Genomic DNA, 19,619 nt, shown 5'->3' on the forward strand with positions numbered 1-19,619 from the left:
GGGCGGGGGGCTCGGCGCTGGCCATGGTGCTGAACCGGCGGGGCTGAGCCGTAACCAATCTGCAGTAGCGTTAATTTGGGGCTCGATATCAGAACCGGTATCATCTGGGCTCATTATCAGAACTGACCTCCCCTAAAGAATAAGAAGGAGGCAAAATGGAGTCTGTAGTCTTCCGAAGGGCCCTGGTAGATTTGTGGATATTTTCTTTAGCTCAGTGAAAACTGGCAGTACAAGCCCAAGTCCCTGGGCAATGACCCAACCTTTCCAAAGTCTCTGCAAGATCTTTGGAAGAGGAAGGGACATGATTTCTTTTGTTAATCAGAGGCAGAAAGATGAGAAGGAACAGATGTGATGCCACAGGTAAATTAAATTTAGGAACGTGTTTTTTAATGTACCTACCAACTTCACTATTACATTGTCCCCTCAACAATCAATACCTTTGCATTAATCTGACAGCCGTGATTGCATTACCTATGCTTTGGCTGCATGTAACACATACAGAAGAGTGAAACCAGCTTCCCTGCAGCCTGGTTCATGATGAGGCAAATGTCATTATGCCCGTCTGCTTTCATATCTTGTACCTGCATTGCCAGAGGGATCTGGGAAATGAATCTTCCTCTCTTGTGGCTTGACATGCTTGTCTTTTATTATATTTAAAGCTCTCTCTGTGACAAGCTCAAAGAGGTTTTTTACTAGGACAGCTCTTGATGCAGCAAGTAAATTGCTCCAGGAAGAAACAAATAATATTTGAACATAAGCTGCCCCTGCTTCTTGCTTCATTTTTTAAAAATTGTTTAAATTATAGACTTTAAATGCAGTGTATCATAAAATCTACCAAGTACAAGAGCCTACACCTCTATTTTTCATACCCGCTAAGCAGTCTGTTGCATTTGAAATGTTACATCGATGGATTTTTCATGCCTTATCTGGCAGCTGTGTACTTCTAGGAAGGAGACCCCAACCATGGCAACACCAAGGCTTTTGTCTGACAAGCTTGTCTTAGAGATTCTTTCAGTCTTGAGACAAGAACCATATGTTGCCCAGAAAACAGCTTTTCTTGCAACAGTCCTGTTAGAGGAGATGCAAGATGTTTTGTAATTGCTGAAGATCTTAAACACTTTTCATAAGATCATCAGAGATAGTACGGCATAGGCAATGAATAGCTAGAATGCCCTGCAATTTCAGGAAAATACTTATATCCCAAACACACTTTTTGTATGTTTACAGCTGTTAGGTAGTGGTTTTGCTGTACAGCATTGCTGGTAATCTGTTTTTACCCCAGAAGTGGTTGCATTTCATGGGGAAGAAGGTGTTATATAATTATCATGTGTATTAATATATGAGCTAGCAGCATGCCCTTGTGATGAGAAAGGCCAACCACATACTGAATTGTAGTAGCAAGACTGTAGACAACAGGTCAAGGGAAGTGATTCCTCCTCTCTATCTGGGATGAGGGAGACCACATCTGGAGTACCATGTCCCGTAGAAGACAGACATTGATGTGCTGTAGCAGGTATAGCTGATAAGATGTTCAGGGGGCTGGAGCACAATGTTACATGAAGAAGACTGAGGGAATTGGATATGTTCAGCCTTAAGAAGTGAAGGGGCAGGGGAGATTGGTTCACTGTCTACTAGTACCTGGTGGGAGGGTGTAAAGAAGACAGAGCCAGACTCATTTGAAAAGTACACAGTGGGAGAACAAGATGCAACGGGCACAAGCTGGAAGCAAGGACATTAAAAAGAAAAAGAAAAGCTTTTTACCATGAAGGCAGTCAAACACTGCTCAAGGGGTCCAAGGAGACTGTGCGATCTCTACCTTGGTGATATTCAAAATGCAACAAGCACAGCACCGAGCAACCTGCTGTGACTGGACCTGCTCTGAGCAGGAGGTTGGACTAGAGACCTCCAGAGGCCCCTTTCAACCCATGTGACTGATTAATAGGAACAAATTGTCCTCTCCTCTCACTGTTGAAGTCAATGAAATTAAACTACTGTAGATAAAACATATCTCAGAACCTCAGTTTGCAAAACACTTTTGAATCCTTCTGGATGAAAATGTACTACATAAATGCAAGTTGTCGTGTTTTGATTACTGTTTAAATAAGCAGCACTTATCTCAGTCTTTCCATACATGGTATTGAGATCCTAGGTAATGCAAAATTATATTGCTGGCTAGGGGGAAAATGCTCAATTAGTTACCAGTTTTCCTTGGCATTAAAGCCATATACAGGGCGCATCTCTGGGGCAAACCAACAGAACCTTTAACATGTAAATCAAATTCATCTCTAAAGTAGGGAGGTAATTCTGAAATCAATGTACCAGTTTTACACCCAGGGTGAAGTTGTTCCTGTAACTCTTTGACCAAGGACCAATGTGACAATGCCATTCAGAGACTGCCAAAGTCTAGACCCACAAGTAAGGTGGGTTTGGTCTGTAGCCATGCAGAACACACGGTTTGCTTTGAATGTGGGATCGGACCCCTGCGCATGAAGTTGAAGTGCTCAGCAGTGGAGGGGGCTGTCAGAGTATGCTACAAGACACAAGGGTGTGGATTGTAGGTGGGAAACTATGTGGTTGGATCCACTAATTAAGCAAAGTTAACCCCAGAGCTTAACAGCACTGTCAGACAGAGGTATGGCTCATTCTTAGTGATAGAAAGTGAGGGCACACTGGGGCATGAGCAAAGCATGACTGTGGGGACATCAGACAATTAACTGATAATTTGCAGTAGGCAGACCTTGCCTGAGTCTTCTTTAGTAGACTCAAGTGATATTTCTCACAGAACAGACATGAAACCTGTAGTGTGTTCCTTGAGTCCCATACAACAGGTTAGGTACTCACCTCAAACACCTTAAGTGCACGGGACAGTGGTGAAGTCTTGGCTCCCTTGAGCATGAAGAAGAGGTTCAGCATGGCTCTGCCATCCTTCTCCTCAAAGACAATGGTCTCTGTAGACTCTGCAGCATCAGTGGCTGCAGCTGCAGCCTCTCTTTCCTTCCTGGCATCTTCAATGAGGCTTTGACGTCTACCAATGAACCGTGGAGACTGAAGGCAGAACAGAAATAAATAACACTTCTGACAGAGCTGTAGGGGAGATCAGAGACATCCCCAGTAGCTGGATGAGGTGTGACTGATGTGTCTCAGCAGAGGAAGAAGGGGAAGGTTGGACTGACTTGCCTGGCTTTGTAAAGGAAGGTGATGAGGACTGAGGCTTTAGAAATGAACTTTTGGAAATGTGGAGCTTTAGGAAAAATCTGTGTAAAATATCCTTGTACCATGACTAGAGAGTGGGCTTCTCCCCTCACCTTCCCCAGCAACAGTTTTCAATATCCTTCAAAAAATAAAAATTGGAAATGATCTTATGCAGTTTTGAGGTGTCTGATGAACTCAAGTGGAGAGGCATTAGATAAATGTGAAGTCATCTGAGAAAAGATATGCTATGAGGGACAGCTGAAGCCCACAGCTGTGGCCTGGCCAGGAAACATCAACTGTTTGCAGGTGTATTAGCAGGGCAGCTTAGCTAAACTGCTCCCAGGATCCAATGTGACATTTTCTTCTGACATTAAGTGGATGCTTGCCCACTGAAGTGTAATCAGAACTGCATCCATATACCCCAGAAAATAAATTCCTCCCACTGATCTATAGATTTGTTTTGTCCCAACAAACTCCTGCAGATTTCTTTTACTTGGGATTGCACCTAAAATGCTGCAACTCTGTGCCTGGGGTCATGTTAGGTCACTTATTTATATTTATAGTGAGCTACAAACTATTTCCATCACTGCTGTTCCTTTTGTTATACAAATAGCTCATATACTAACTTATTTGTTCTTGGTCTTTTTACAATCAGTTTTCCATTTAGAAGCAGCTCAGCTGGTTCCAATTTTCTGTGTTCAATACCCAAACCAGATGAAAAACCCTCAGAACTTGCTAAGAGAAACCTGGGGCAGCGCTGAAGAAGGAGCAGCACATAAAGCCATCCAGCACCTGCATATAGAGCGGGACTGGCTGCAGTTTTCTTTCTGATTACACTGAAAATATCTGGAAAAGAGATAGATGCTAACCAATGCTAACGAAGCAGCGTCTTCCCTACCTTGTGAATATTTGGAGAATGTTTTCCTTTTAAAAAGACAGCCTGCTCAACTACTAAGCCCATTTTCTCTCTGATTTTCAAAGCCCACCATCAGTAATTAACGTTTCCTGTGAAAATCCTCTTGGATGCTTTAGCGGTGTAAAGCTGACATTTTAAATGCAGCCTGAAAAATGCAGCACATCTAGGCGCCAGCCCACACACTTCTATCCAGTCCTTTTTTAATAAAGATACCCCTCTGAAATGATATTTGCTGATCCTCAACCCCTTTATTCCTTGTGGCACAGAAAAAAAACTTCTAACAAATAAGCACATATTGCTGCTTGTCTAAATCAACGGTATTCATGCCCAAAGAGAGAAGACATCTAATAAGTATCCTGAGGCATAACTTTTAAAAGCTTGTGAGCATGTGCTCAGCTTTAAGTGTGTGTTTGATATCGCTACCATGTTTAAAGTTAAGATGGTGTTTACTTTAAAGTGCCTGCAATAAGGAGGGCAAACAGCCTTGTGCTAGCCACAGTAAGTGGACTCTGCAGTGGTCCCAAGCCAGGCAGTGGTTTAGCTAAGGATGTTTTATCACACTGTGCCCCGAGGTGCAGAGGTGCAGCAGGATTTTACTTCTGGGGTGGAGCGGGGGAGAGGAGGGAAATTAGACCCCCATGTTTAGGCTGTAAATCAAGTTAAAATCCAACTGGAAGGAGTTTAAATAGTGAGAAGACCTGTGTGGCTGGAAAGCCGCACTGGGAGAGACAGCCATGACCAGTCAGACCCATGCACTGGGACTGGGTGGCCCCTGGCAGGCAGGAGTGGGGGGTTTTGGTCCCTGTCGAGGGTCCTGGAAGCTGCTTAGCTCCATGATGGCATGTTTTGGGTGGGTAAATTTAAAAAAAAAAAAAGAAAAGAAACTCTGCAGTGGTCCCAAGCCAGGCAGTGGTTTAGCTAAGGATGTTTTATCACACTGTGCCCCGAGGTGCAGAGGTGCAGCAGGATTTTACTTCTGGGGTGGAGCGGGGGAGAGGAGGGAAATTAGACCCCCATGTTTAGGCTGTAAATCAAGTTAAAATCCAACTGGAAGGAGTTTAAATAGTGAGAAGACCTGTGTGGCTGGAAAGCCGCACTGGGAGAGACAGCCATGACCAGTCAGACCCATGCACTGGGACTGGGTGGCCCCTGGCAGGCAGGAGTGGGGGGTTTTGGTCCCTGTCGAGGGTCCTGGAAGCTGCTTAGAGCTCCATGAGCATGTTTTGGGTGGGTAAATTTAAAAAAAAAAAAAGAAAAGAAAAAGGCTGAATTTTCCTTTGGAGAAGAGTGCTGGGAGGGGTTTGTCTGCCTGCTGCCTCCTCTGCTGGATAGAGGCTGCCTGGCTGCATGCTTCCCATCTCATCATCCTCTCCTCAGCCCCTCACATTTACGCTCATTGGGGTATTACCTCCTTTTGCTGGAAATCAGGAATCTGGCATATAAACTAACCAAACTGATCTCTCATGATAAATGCCTTCCTTTCTTCGGAAGGCACTGTTACATGATATTTCCAAATTGCTTTGCAGACTAGCTCTTTGAGTGCATATCTAGCTACAGTGAGAAGTTTGATTTGATTTTGCAAAGCATTAATTTGCCTAACTAGGGCCTGAGTCTGATACGGTCATTCACCTCTTATGAAGGGTTAGTTCATTTTTCCTTCTTTGAATTTGCTGCAGGTCAGAGTGCCCTGCCTAAGCAGTGTCATTAAAAATACTGTGCTCTGAGTTAAAGTACTTTGACTTTTTTTTTCCTGGCTCATTATTTGCAGCAAGCAGGAAGGATTGTAAAGACTATTTCCCTCCCTGCAGCTTGGAGACAGTTACGTCCCACCCCTGCTTCCCTGGGTGCTCCTTCCTGCTGGTTTGCCTCCAACTGCTGTCTCCTGCCTGGCTCTGCTTGTGTGCTCTGTAACCAAACCATGCTCCAGCTACAGTCCCAGGGTGTCTTGTAAAAACTATTAGCAGCAGAAAAACTAAATACATAACAAAAGATTTTTCCACAGTGTGCGTTTGATGTTTGGCTGGCCCAGCTGACATGTAAAATACCTGCCGGTGTAGATAAGTTCTGGGATTGCAAAGGTCTTTTTTTCCCCCCAGTTTGCGCAGTTTCCCCTGCAACGGGGTGCTGGTCTCTGGTGGTTAATGGCAAGGGAACACCTCAGACCTGCCGGAGCTGGTGCAGTGGTGGGCAGGGGCTGGGTGGCCAATCGCCCATGGTCACACCGACACCATGAGGGCCGGGGACACATGACGTCACACATGAATGCAGAGTCATGCCTCTTGCCTGGTACAAGCCAGCAAAATAAGTAATGGGATTGTGGAGAGCTCCTATGCTAGGTGAGAGCAAAGGGCAAAGCCTTTCATGCAGCCTGCTTTCAGAGTGATCCTAACAGGGCTAAGTTTTATTTTTTTTTTATTTTTCTGAGAATCTCCATTCAAAGAAGGGACGCAAAGATGGGCTGAGGTTTTATGTCCGCCCCAGGCTGGAGGAGCTGCTCACCACAAGCAGGCTGCCATGCTCCTGCCAGCACACCCGGTGAATCCTAATTCCTCTGGCCCCTTCGTTCAGTGGCCTGTTTCCCATCGAACATGAAGCAGCACCCCAGAGTGTGTAATAACCAAACACTCGTCCCTTCTCCAGACAGCAAGGAGTGTCTCAAGTACTGATTTGATGAGCAGCCTGGAAAATAGCGGGTTTTCAAGAATCACTTAAATGTTCATTATTTTGCCAGAATGAAAGTGGTTGTGTAAGAAGGAAGCCTTCCCTGATTTCCATTTATTAGAGAAAGTAAGCTTCCCTCCTTGTTTCCTAAATGTTTCCCTTCCTTTCCGGCATACTCCACTCTCCAAAACACCTCTCGCTGCCTATGTGGTGGCTGATTCTACTGAATCAGAGCATCGCACAGGGTTATGAGGAGAGTGGGTGAAAAAGGCAGTGGGCATAGGGGAGGGAAATTGGGAGCTCTATAACTGACCGGCTGGAGTCACCCTGCAGATGTCTGCCAAACACATCTGCTCCCTACCCCAGCTCGATTCCCAGGTTTCCTCCTGCCAAGCATCCCGAGGGTGTCCCCTCCTGGTGCACCCGCTGCCACTGGCTGCTCTGGCTCCTCCAAGTTTGTCCACAGCCTGGCCACATCTCTGACACACAGGACTGTCCCGTGACAGGAGTCTCCGGGCTCCTCCTGCCTGCCCTGGCATTTGGGTTAGGAGGTGAAATGTCCCTGTCCCTTCAGCCAGTCCAATGGGCTGGCCAGACCTGGCTTTCTAAAGGCACTTGACAGCTCAGCAGGAAGTTTTCCTCTCCCTTTCCTGACACATACAGATCTGGTGTGTGCAGAAGCATTCCCCGGGCTAAACCCAGGGCTGAGACCACATCAAGGGAGGGCTGGGAACAGAAACAGGGGAAGGATGTGCTGGGAGAAAGCAAAACTGCAGATGCAGCAGCAGCGAACAAACTGATTAATTGCCTGTGCCTCGTATGTTGTCTGAAATAACAGCCACGCTTTTTCATTATGCTGGAACAGGTGAAATCTCTGCAGTTTATTGCCTTGAAATCAGGAGAGCATTAAGATTTTCGAATTGCCTTTCTCGCTGGGAATTCCTTGTTATTTCTGTCTTAGGTCTATGGGTTATTTACCTTGCTTTTGGCTGGGGGGAGGGTGTTGCATTAGTTCAAGCTTTCATCCCCCTAAATGTTTGCATTTCACACGTACCAGTATGTAGAGAGAACTGTTCGGGTAATTTCCCTCTGCCAGCCTGGAGCCCAGAGGTGCCCATGTGGGGGAACTCCCACAAAGGCAGTGTTGGTCCATCTATCCCTGCCTGCCTCTGCCTATAGCTATGGGAGAGGCTGCAGTTTTTGGAGGGGGAGGGAAAGAAGTGGGGTAGGGTTGTCTTACCATGATGGCCTCGGCTTGCTTGGAGTCCAGCTCCGACACCGCCCTGCGGAAGCCTTTGGCTGCAGAGGTGGAGATGTTCGGGGTTGGCATCTTTGCTCTTCCACGAGCTCTGATCTCCGCTTTCCAGCTCCTTGCCAGCTTTTTATAGGGCAGGGCTGACGTCAAAGACTCTTTCAAATCTTCTCTCCCCGCCGCCACCTCCCTATCACCACCTCCCTCCTTTCTCCCCCTCGGGCTGAGAGGAGGAGGGGACGTAAAGGAGAGAAACGTTTCTGTCCCATTAAATCTAATCGCTACAAAGATTGCAGACACCCTGCCTTCGCAGACCAGACGCTCCCCCACCTGTTTGCCTGCGCCCAAAAGATTTCTACTCTGTTTCCCCCCCCCTTCTTCTTGATGGAGTTCACTCTCATGCTGTGTTTCAGTCCGACACATTTGCTTTCCCAGTTTGGGAGTTGCATGAAAGGATTTTGATCTATGAAAGGACAAAATCAAGGGAAGGAAGAGATTCAGCCCTCTCTAGCTCTTTTTTCCCCATGTTTGCCTTGTCATTGAGGCAGTAAATGAATAGGAAAATAACACTGATTCCCCCAAGGCAGCTGTGGGACTGGATGCTGTTCTCGTGTACATACCTCCTGACACCTGGCCCCTGCAAACGCTGTGCGTTTCAGTGCTCTCCCACCACCTCATGTCTTGGTTTGGCCACGTAAGCAGGACTACAGAATCGTGCCCCTTGAGTCCTCAGAGATGAAAAAGGCTTTAAAGAAAATAATCTGGAAAAAAACCCTCTCAATCCTGCCTTTCCAAGGGCTTTGCTCCTCTTGCAGTAATTCCTAAGAGACCAAATGCCCAAGGACCTCTGGGGCTGTGACAGTGGGTGGCAGCTCAGGACCCGTCCCAGGACTCTGCTTTGCCATGAGCAAAATGGCCTTTTCCTCCTGGGGGATTTGCAGCAGCTCTCCCATGCCAAACAAGCACTGTGGGAACACACAGTCCTGCTTCGTGTGAGCCACCACCGCACTGGGGACAGGCCACCAGCTGGCACAAACCCCTGCGGTGGGAAAGCCAGTGGCATTTCACTGGCTGACTGCCGGAGAGCTCACCCACAACCTTGCCAACCATGGCATTGCTTTAGAAGATATCTGCTGAAGATACCTGGTTAGCGTTGGTGGCTTGTCCTTCCCATAGTGGGACAGCTGAGTTCATGCCAGCATGCTGATGATTTTTGCAGTGCCAAAAGCCCTGGAGGATCAACATCCTGTTGACCTCCTTGAGGCTGCAAAGCTCTGGATGTTTGCCGTCTCCTACAAACACCAGAGAACAGACAGCATGATCAACACTGCCAGCCCCACCAAGGCAGCTTGGGAAGCCCCAGCTGGCTAGAGGTTGGTAGAAGTTGAAGCTGAAGTGAGCAGTTGACAGCAGCTGAAGATTTGGTCCAGTAGTGAGCCAAAAAAAATGTTAATTCAGGTGGAGCAGCTTCTCTTATTGCAGGTGCTGAGGACACCCTGCTGTTCAGTACGGTCGAAACCAGAGGAAGGAGTTAAGCAGCCATCGGGGCTCCTCTCTCCCCAGCCTCTGCGTCCTCCTGTGTGGTACCACCTCGCACACCGAGTGCAGCCCTTGCTTTTTCTTTAATTTCATCCCTAATCCCCTCTGAGTCTCCTAACCTTCTGTTTGCCCTCTGCTAAACCCTGCATGCTCAAAACACAAGACAAAAACCCACCAACCTGATGGAGGGGAATGCTGCCTGGTATTGCAGGATCTTCTCAGAAAACATTTTAGGGGCAGGTCCCAAGTCATCCCCACTGCCCAGCAGCTGGGCAAGGAGCAGCATTGCAGGCCCAGTAACTTCCTGGCTGCTGGGGTGGCCTTGGGGACCCCCTTACTGGGCGATACGAATTAACACAATCCTATGGGTGATTTTTTTTGTGCCACTGACTGAGGTGGACCATGGTAGCTGGACAAGCTTGCAGTGTGGGGAACACTGCTCCGAGATACCAGCACTCACTCCCACACTGCCACCTTAGCCAGGCATCCCAGCTGCGCTCGCTGCAGGCTGCACCTTTTCACAACCCTTTTGAGCCCGTTTTTTCCAGCAGGTGCATAGAACAGAAGATCATTGGCATTGTTTCACGCTGCCACTGAGAGACCGCTGCCACCTAAAGAGTGACAGCTGTCTTTGACAGCCAGGCTTGCCCACCTGCTCAGAAATTGATTGCCTCCTAGCTAAGGGAACAAAGGGTTTTGGGGATGACTGTGGGACAGCATTAATTGAAAACAGCCCAGCTCCTGCTGAAGTTAATCTTTCCATGAAACTTAAGATTAGGATCTCATGCAGATTGCCATCCATGCTGTCTCATGTTTCCACGTTCTGTCCTGACTTTTTTGAAGCAAGACTTTTCTCAGGGATCTCATAGACAGGACTTTCAAGCAGTATGACGCTCATTCCCATGCTGGAACTTTTCTGTCTTACCCCAATCACAGCCACAGAGTGTGAAGAGGGATGCCCACCCCAGACGATGCCGCAGAAGTCAATCACAGCAATTCATCCTGATTTTTACCCTGCAAGAGATCTGGTCCTCTCCAGAAACCAAGGGGAAAAATTCTTGGATTTTTGTGGGTTTTTCAGTTTATCTTCAGTACCCTTTCTGGTACAGGGAGGATTAAACACAAGCAGTAAGTCAGTAGACTGTCAGAAACAGCTCCTTCAAACAAGCAGGAGGTTTGTCCTAGATTGCAAGTGTCTTGCCTTAGGAAGACTGAATCCACTCTGCTGTTAGTGCTTCCTAGTATGTAGGAAGTATATCTCATACAGAAATATGATTTAAAAGCAAACTAAGACCATATTGGTCATCTGAAGATAATCTATGAAGACTGGCAGGAAGAAGAACCAACTCCAAAAGAGGCCACTAAAATAAAACTTACGTATCTTTCATGTTATACAAGAGTGAAGAGCCCTCACTGAGGATTCTGTAACTCCATTAATGCCAGTAAAGTAAACTTATAAAGAAAGCAAAGAAGATGCCTCTTGCAGCCATTGCCTGTTTGCTTTGCTGAAGAAGTTGTCCTATGCAGCTTTATAGCCGCACGAGGCCATTTCATGCAATGGTGGTGTCAGATAGTCTAGGATGAAGCTGCAAAGGTGTTAAGGGCAGAAAACCATAGTTAGGCTAAGTACTCAAGAAATGTTTAATTAAAACTATTCAGATATTTTGCTAGTGTGATACGCTGTTACAATATAAGCATTGTCAATGAAAGGCCTTGCCAAGATTGGGTCAGCTTCACTGGGATTTCATTTGGGAAGGAAAAAGGGACTTGGGTAGGAGAAGAGTTACAAGAATTGCATTTGAATATTTTTAGCAAAGAAACTTTTAATTCTGAATTAACTCTTCTGGATTGCACTACCTTTAAACCAGCATGTAGGATATGTACTTTCAGTGGTTTTTTTGTTTGAGGTTTTCAGTTCAATTTTAGGACAAAGACAAATTTCAGATTATTTAATGAATTTAATCTCTTTTCCTTCATACTGTTTTCTTACCTTAAAATCAGAAAGAGAAACCATTTTGCTAGACCTTTTATTTTTGCTAACTGACTTAGTTTAAAAGTCTCTTTAGAACAGCATTTGCCAGGGATGATAAACCTAAAATCAGCCATCAAAGCAAGTTCCAGTTATCCAAATTTGTAATCAATTTGCTGAAAGGATAGCCTTAAAATGTCAGTTCATGCAAAGAATTGTGAAAATTGGTAAAGTACTATAATAAATATGGGAACAAAAACAGTCACTTAGGCTTCCTGCAGGCTGTAACATATTCAGAGATCACATATGAAGGCTCTTCTGACAAAGTGGCTTTAAAAAGCGCCGATAACATCAGACAAGTTTTCAAGACTGTTGTATGAATAGATGGAATTCCTTTGAATATATTTTCTGTTTTCCTTTCGTCTCATTATGTATTGTTTCTCTTGTGAAATCCAGTACTTTATTTAAGCTCATCAGTTCTTCTACTTAGTTATCTCATCCCAAAGCCCTTGATTTTTAATCCCTCTTCTTTATATGGATGACAAATTAGGCATACTACTCTTTTATTCTTTAAGCCCTGCTAATCTGTCACCCCCCATCCCTGTCTGGTGATGAGAGTCTTGCATTGTACAGAAATGCTCTCCAGCATGGAGGCTCCGTGTAGCCAAAGTGAAGTCCTGCTTTCCATGCAACCAAGGGCAAAAATTCCAGATTGCCACGAGTGATGGTAAGACTTTCTCCCTCTGATAAGAGTGGAAAAATCAGGTTGGTTCTCCTGTCCTGGAGGAGCTGACAGAAGAGGTAGGATGGGAGAAACCACATGGCAGCAGGTTCTCCTTTTGGGCTGGAAGGTGGGCGGTGGGTGGACGTCCTTCAGAGCAGTGTTATCAGCATAGCTGCAAGAGGACAGGCATTGCTTTTTCCCAGCCAGTCCAGTGCAAAGCTCCTTAACACATTTTCCACCTGTGTCCTTCCCAGGCAAAGTCCCACCTTTTTGGAGACCACCCACAGCTTGGACATTTCCATCTCTTCATGTGCCTACATCTCTATAAACCACCTGTTCGGACTCATGTTTAAGTTCTGCTGCGATCAGACATGACTTCTGGGGGGTGTGAGCCTGTTTGGTTAAACCAAGCCAGGTTTGTCTCAGCTTTTGTCATGTTTGACTAACTACCAGAATTGCTAATGAGGAAGAGGAGCCTTTAGGAAGCTTTATGAAGGAAATACAACAGATGGATGGGTCTCCATCACTGCTTTGTTTCTCACACTCCAACCACACAACCGTCCTTGAATGTGTGCGGGTGCCATGTGTATCCAGCTGTGTGTTTTAAAAGATTAATCTGACATAAAGCAGAAACAGCAAACACTGTTGGACAATGCTTCACTGCACTAGTCCCCAGACAGAAAAGCCCATAAACTGGACAGGTCTGACTGTGCCTCCCTCAAGGGTAAAGCAGACCCAAAAAGGATCCAGAAATGGCATTAAGGTGCAGAGCGCTGCTGGTCCTCGGGAGGCTCATTTCACCTGCCACTGCATGCAGGATTGGCAGTGCAGAGAGAAGAGCAAGATATTATCTTCTTTGGCTGGATCCATGCAGTCATTTTGTGCATCCTCAAGCATTGTTTGCAATTATCACCATTCCTGAGCACCTCAGGTATGGGGACCAAGAGGAAAACCCCATCTGCCAAATTACCATCCCTCATCATGGGAGTTGGAGAGATCTCCATGCTGGTTTTCCAGGGTCTGCGCTGTGAGAGTGTTCCACCAAAGGCCAAAGAAAGGGACGGTATGCTGATATGAGGGTGAGCTGCCATCTCCCATCACAACCAAGGCAACCCTGATGGCCATGTGGGGTGCCCAGGTCCCCTTGTTGCTCTTTCTCCCACCCACCCGCTCTCCCTCTTCCTCTCCACAGCCTGAATAATTACAGTCTGCCACATGAAGCAATTACAGGGGGGGTTAGCCAGCTCCATCAAGAGATATTTTTTCTTTTCTCTGTTTGTAGCTCCATTCAACAGCCCTGAGTGCCACAAAGAGTTTAATAATCCATAATGACACCTCAGGCTTCCATGTCATTGCAGCCTCCCTAGGACTGGGGCAGCGGCAGGAGCGAAAAAAAAAAGATAATTAAAATCCTCATCTCCCTCTTAACTCTGCAGCCTGCTATTATCTAGAAAACACTGACTTTTGTGCTCATGCTCTCTCACAACTGATGAGCCCAGGGGAAGGGGGGCTGCAAGCAGCAAAGATGTGCTAGCTCTTCAGTAAGGGCAGCGAGATGTTTCCTGCCACCCTGGGAGAAACGCTCTGCCAGATCAGATGAGGTTTAGCAGCTTCAGACCTGGTCCAGTGGACAGGCCAGATGTGGGGTCCTGGGCATCCATTCCCCCCACTGCAGAGGAGACCACTGGGACATGAAGAGCCCCAGTGCAGGGGTTGTTCTTCCAGCCAGTGGGTAAATCCCAAGGCAAAATCAAAAAAGCCAATTATGTTTAAAAAAAAGTGGCAGAAGATACACTTTCCTAGAGACAATGGAGCAGAGCTGTGCAACCTCCTCTAGTGCCTTTTTGCCTTGTTATGTGTCAGTACATTTTCACAGTGTAGTGTACAGCGTACATCTGCTCCACAGATGCAAACCAATGACTTAAGGATCAAGGCGAATACCCTCAGCAGCTAAATGCAAACCTCTGTGTCCGAGATTTCACATTTCAGAAGGCCAGGTTAGGTTTTAACTAAATCTGAGAATATTCCTATTACCCACAAAAAATGACCTCCTGCCCCCCATTTTGAAGTATGGGGCCAGCTGGTCTCACAAGTCTGTTTTCATCTCCACATTCAGATTCAAAATTTTGTACTCATGCTGCTCAAATTTTGCCTCAAAACTCATCAAATCTCCTCTCGTTGGTCAACAATGAAAATGCAATTCTGGGAAGTTTTTACAGCAATCAACTTTTCAGAGGAAAATAACCTGATTTCCAGCAAAATAGTGAATGGTTTGGGGAAAGGGTTTTCAGAGGGAAGGGAGGCTGCTTGGATGGAGAAAGAAATCAGCCTCTCCCCAGGAACTGAAAATTTAGCCCTGAGTTTTCGGAAACAAACGCAGCAGCAATCCTTCTCTCTTTCAGGAAATGGATGTGGAACAGGTGAGTGAAAATTCAGAAATATTGTATTGATGATTCACCTGCCACGGCACAATCCAAAACAACCATCTTGTCTCGGATCAATGGGGAAGCACTTAGGAGCAATTTTCTCTTTGGAAATGTGGGCAGCAAGCAGACAGTCAGGAGCAGGTGGCAGAATAAAATGCACCATCTCTTGGAGCATGCCATCTTGTGGGGTTGTAAAACTAATTGCTGACACCTCTGGCCCACTGTATTTCAACTTGTAGACAACTTCTTTAACAAGGTCATCAGGGAATGTCACCTTTGTGTGGAAAGGTAGCCTATGTGTATTGCAACAGGTGTCCTCCTGCACTACCAGTCCTTGTGATTTTAATTTATGTCTGTGATATCCAATATTTTACTCCCAGATCCTGGGGTCAGCTTTCTTAAAAAAAAAAATTAATTAAATGCAGCCCTTTTGAGAAGGGAGGACAGATTAAAGAGGCGTCTAGGAGCTTCCAGAGAGGCGGAAAAACCCTCCAGAAACCAAAATTATCATATGGAGATCTGGCACAAAATTTTTGAACGTTAAGTTTGACAGTGAATTTCCTTTTCTGGGGGGGGAAAAAAAAAAGGTTGCACAGGTAAACAACTGCCTGAAAACATCAGAAACATTATGACAAGAAAAATCAAATGTCTGGCACTAATCCTATTGCTGACAACCAGCACAGAAAACATGGGGCTGCCTTTCTGACTGCTCACACATGGCCGTGGGCAAGTCGTTTAACTCACTGCCTTTGTTTCCTGTTTTCTGCCTTGAGGCTGGTAATTGCTGTAACCTTCAGCTGCGAAGAACCAGTTAATAGTGGGCAATAGATGCAGAAATCAATGGAAATATTTGGCTTTTGCTGCCTTTCAGTCCTCTCGCCTGTAGTCTGATTGCCCATCAGGCCTTTGCATTGCTGAATACATGTGGAAAAGGGACTCATGCTACTGCTTATTTTTTCTCCAGACCCTTGGAAGTCCCAGCACTAAGAGGTTTGCAGTGACCTGGATCCTCCAACTCTTTCTCTAGATGAAAAGACAAAGTTAAGGGCATGTCCCCATTTTATTGCCAAGTTCATTAAGTCTCCATCCTACTGTATTAAGTCATTTTTGAAAGTGGGCTTTGGGGCACTTAGTCTCTTCACTGCTAGTGACCATGGTGTCTGGCCTGATGTGTTTAACCCTCTTGCTCATCCACCCACGCCATCGAGCAACAAGTAATTTATCTAACTCATGGCGGCATCAGAATGAAGAAAGGCAAGCCATGTTGAAGGATCCAAAACAAGTTCCCATCACTCTTTCAGAAGGACTGGAAACACGTCACTGTGTATTGGTGTGGTCTTAGCACGGCCAAAGCTGATGGTGTGGGACCAGAAGGGACTTTGACCCATTGCCACCAGTCCCCTGTGACTGTTAGGACCTGCACTACAAGGCTGAACAGTGTGGCTTGGATGGGTCTGGATCCCACATCTGCTCCTGGACCATTCCCCTGAGTGTTGCTTTCCCTCAGTTTCCCGGTCACCCATCCATCACTGCTCTAGCCGTGGAAGCAAATGATGTTAGAAGAAGCCAAGGATTTTCTGTCAGTGCTTTGTCAGTGTTTGCCCAACACTCTCCTTTTTCATGAACATCTCACTCCTTTGACATAGATACATCTCCTTCCCCCTCCTCTTACCCCCTTTCTCATCTTCTGTAACAGCAGCTCCAGGTCAGCAAGGTAGACCAGCGAAATGCAGCTCAGAGCTACTTCCGTGTGAACAGAAAATCGCCGACTTCTTGTCCACTCTGTTCCCTCTCTCCTCAGGCACTGGAGGATAAAAACCATCTGCCTGTCAAACAAAAGGTCTGATGTGATTTTAGCATTAGGAGTCAGACAAAGGGTCTCAGCCCTATGAAAATGTCATGATATTGACTTCATACAAATGTTTATTCATCGTTCTGTTTATAGGCAGAAAGGTGTTTTGCATTCAGCATCGAATGGATGAGATCTATTATGGAGACACAATCAGTTCTGAATTGGAAATTGTCACCAACATTTCACAGTGAAGTCAATGCTTTCCTATTGATTCACATCTGCTCAGGATCTGATCTGTTATTCCTAACAGGTAGTCTTCAAGTAAATACATGGGAAAAAGCATGAGAAATATTTTCCTCTCTTTTTTAGAGGGTGAATGTAAATGTATCACCCATGGCAAGCTACCCAGCAGGCTTAAGAGGATGACTCATCAAAGCCCTGTGCTTCTCTTCTGGATCTTTAAGGTGTATCAACAATGTTTTATTGATCCACAGTCATGGAAAGTAAAGAAAGAAAAGAGTCTGAGATCTATACTGGTACAATATGCCTGACTTCAGTAATTCTGCCATTAAGCTACTAGGATGACGCGATGGAAAAGCAGGGTCTACGAGGTTACATTTCCTATCCTCCCAATGATAGGACTGTCCTCTACATATACAGATCCTTTAATCTAGTGGAGAAGAGAACAAAAAGATTAGTAGCTGAAAGTTAGGCAAAGAAGAAAAGTTCAAGTAAGCAGTAGGACGTATATTTTTAATAGTGATGGTGAGCAAGCCCAATGGGCATCAGGAAAGCCATGTTCCTCTTCGCTTGAAGTGTCCTAACCAGAACAGGTACCTCACTTGAAGATTGTGTCCATCGGACACAGAGAGAGGACAGCGTAAGACTAACGGGGATGGCACAGCCCACGTGCTGTGCAGGAGGAGATATGGCTGTGATGACCCATCTCACAAAGCACAAAGCCGGAGCAAGGGTACCTACTGTCCCCAGCCAGGAACGCAGGGTAGACCCCTACCAATTCCTGCCAGGACAGCATGGCTGAGGTCCTTCTACCTTGCACCCGGCCAAGGATGGTATTGGAAACCTCACTTTTTTAGTGAGAAAAGACAGGTAAGAAAACACCATCCCTGCAGAGGAAGTCTTTAGCCTTCCCATGTGTACCAGCTGGGAAAATGCGTGTCTCTGCATCACTTAATGTAATGGAAATTATGTGTTTCGAGTGCTCATCCTTTGCCCTTCCCCTGTTGGTGCAGGCAGTGCCTGCCTCAGGAGAGTTAATAGTACTTTCACTTATTTAATTTACATCAGGGACGTGCTAGATGGCAACGAGGCATGCTGGTACAAGAGGAAAAGCACCACAGAAGAACAGGTTAAAAACCCCCCAGATCTTCATTGTTCTGTCTCCCTTCTCATTCCCATGCCCAAAACATCGCCAGAAGCAAATAAATGCCTTTCTGGGGGGAGTCAGCACGTGGTTTTCTCCAGCAATCATCTCGTCTTTCTCATATTGCTTCCCTGCTTTTCCCGTGGGTTTGCCTTCCCCCAGCTCCCTGTCCCCTTCCGCCCCACCTACGTCTGACCCTCACAGTGGCAGAAGCCTGGCCATAGCCTGAAGGGATTTGCCTTGTGCCTTTAGTGGGATGGTGTTCGTTTCCCTTATCTGTCCCCAGTAGGGCCATGTGTTTTGTCTCTGCTCCCCCTCCCTGCAGATGCGTGGTTGAGGGCAACGAGAGACAAGGGGTCCTTGTAAGTGACTTATGATAATTGCAGAGCAGCAACTGCTCTGAAAATCTAAATTCCTCCCTGACATTTCCAGTCTAAAGCTCCCACTGACTCAGCTGCTGCTTGTGATATTTAAACAAGGATTATCTCCTTTTTTATTCTTTTCTTTTTGATAATGGGATGGCAGAAGGTTAGTTTAACACTTTCCTATGGTTTGTTCGGCTGTTACAGATCCAGGCCTGTTCAGGACTGTAACCAAATCTCCACTTCCCAAGTCAGTCATTTAGCATGACTGGGATGAACAAAGGCTCCCATGATAAAAAAGCAAGGATCTTTCACTGGATTGTCATCTTTTCCAAATTTTTCTTCAGCATTAGCTTTAGCATACTGGGAAATCTACTACTTTGGGTGTAAAAAGACTTACCCCATTGGCTTCAGCACAACTGCACTCGACTTATCCCTCCGGGTCCTCACGTACTGCATCTTACAGTAGTTTTCTGTACACTAAAATAGATTTTATTTTGTAGGGATGCTGAGTAGCATCTCCACAAAGGAACCTTAAAGAAAGCTCAAGGAACTTTTTGATCCCTGAGAGATGCAAGTGTGGCAGCACTGGGGGAGAACATGCACTAATCAAAGCTCTCCATCAGTTCAGAAACCACCTGGCAGGCAAGGGACAGCACTGCAAGTAAGTAATACCCCATCAGACCCCTCATTTCAGTGCTTCAAAAGGGCATCCAATATGCAGAAACAACACAAAGCAGGCATCCAGCCCCAAGCTTGGGTCATCACGAGCAAGCCTTCCATGCCCCAGAGGATGCCCCAAGGCGGCCCCGGGGCACACAGGCTCCCGGAGGCTGCCATGGTGCTTGGTTTCTGGGAGCTGCGGGATGCTGCAGCCTTCTCACCAGCACTCAGAAATGGGAGCGGGATCAATATGCCTGATAATCTGTCATTACGGCACATGCTGAGCCAGATCAGCCCTTCCAGTGCCCTCCCATTAGCCAGCCGTTTATTCCTGAAATTGGTCGAGAAATTGCTGAGGATGGGGCGAGGGGAAGCTGGGGGGGGGAGCTGAGGGGGCCGAGGCTGGGATGCAATCCCAGCACCGCATGCAGGACCATCTTCTCACCCTGGCACTGGGGTTTTTCAAATGACTGAGCAAAATCCAAGCATTTCTCTCTCCTTTTCAAAGAGATGGAGGGGTTAGGAGGTGGTAAGGGGGCTTTCCCACCCCCTGTGATGGAGGTTAGGGTAGGGTGGACTGGACAAATTTAAGCAGTGCAGACACATTTGAAAGCACAGAGAAGGTGGGCACACGGCCGTGGGCTGAACCAGTGGAGGTTTGGGACAGGAGTGAGGGTCTGCCTGTGTTCACGGGCGTCCGTAGCACTGACACTGGCGGCGGGGGCGGCGGGGCCGCCAT

General features: G+C 46.4%; 1 protein-coding gene across 1 annotated transcript in view; it reads right to left on the bottom strand.

Moving 5' to 3' along the window:
- The window catches only part of TH (tyrosine hydroxylase), an 18,396-nt gene extending 10,297 nt beyond the window's left edge, over positions 1-8,099 (bottom strand). Inside the window, exons 1-2 of the mRNA XM_009288742.1 lie at positions 8,010-8,099; positions 2,842-3,045 (exon numbers count right to left, since the gene is read on the bottom strand). Coding sequence (XP_009287017.1) covers positions 2,842-3,045; positions 8,010-8,099 — 294 coding nt within the window. The remainder of the gene's footprint in view (positions 1-2,841; positions 3,046-8,009) is intronic.
- Positions 8,100-19,619: the final 11,520 nt, after the last annotated feature.

This window comes from Aptenodytes forsteri, unplaced genomic scaffold (assembly GCF_000699145.1).
Source record: "Aptenodytes forsteri isolate BGI_AS27 unplaced genomic scaffold, ASM69914v1 Scaffold8, whole genome shotgun sequence".
In the NCBI taxonomy this organism is placed as follows: domain Eukaryota; kingdom Metazoa; phylum Chordata; class Aves; order Sphenisciformes; family Spheniscidae; genus Aptenodytes; species Aptenodytes forsteri.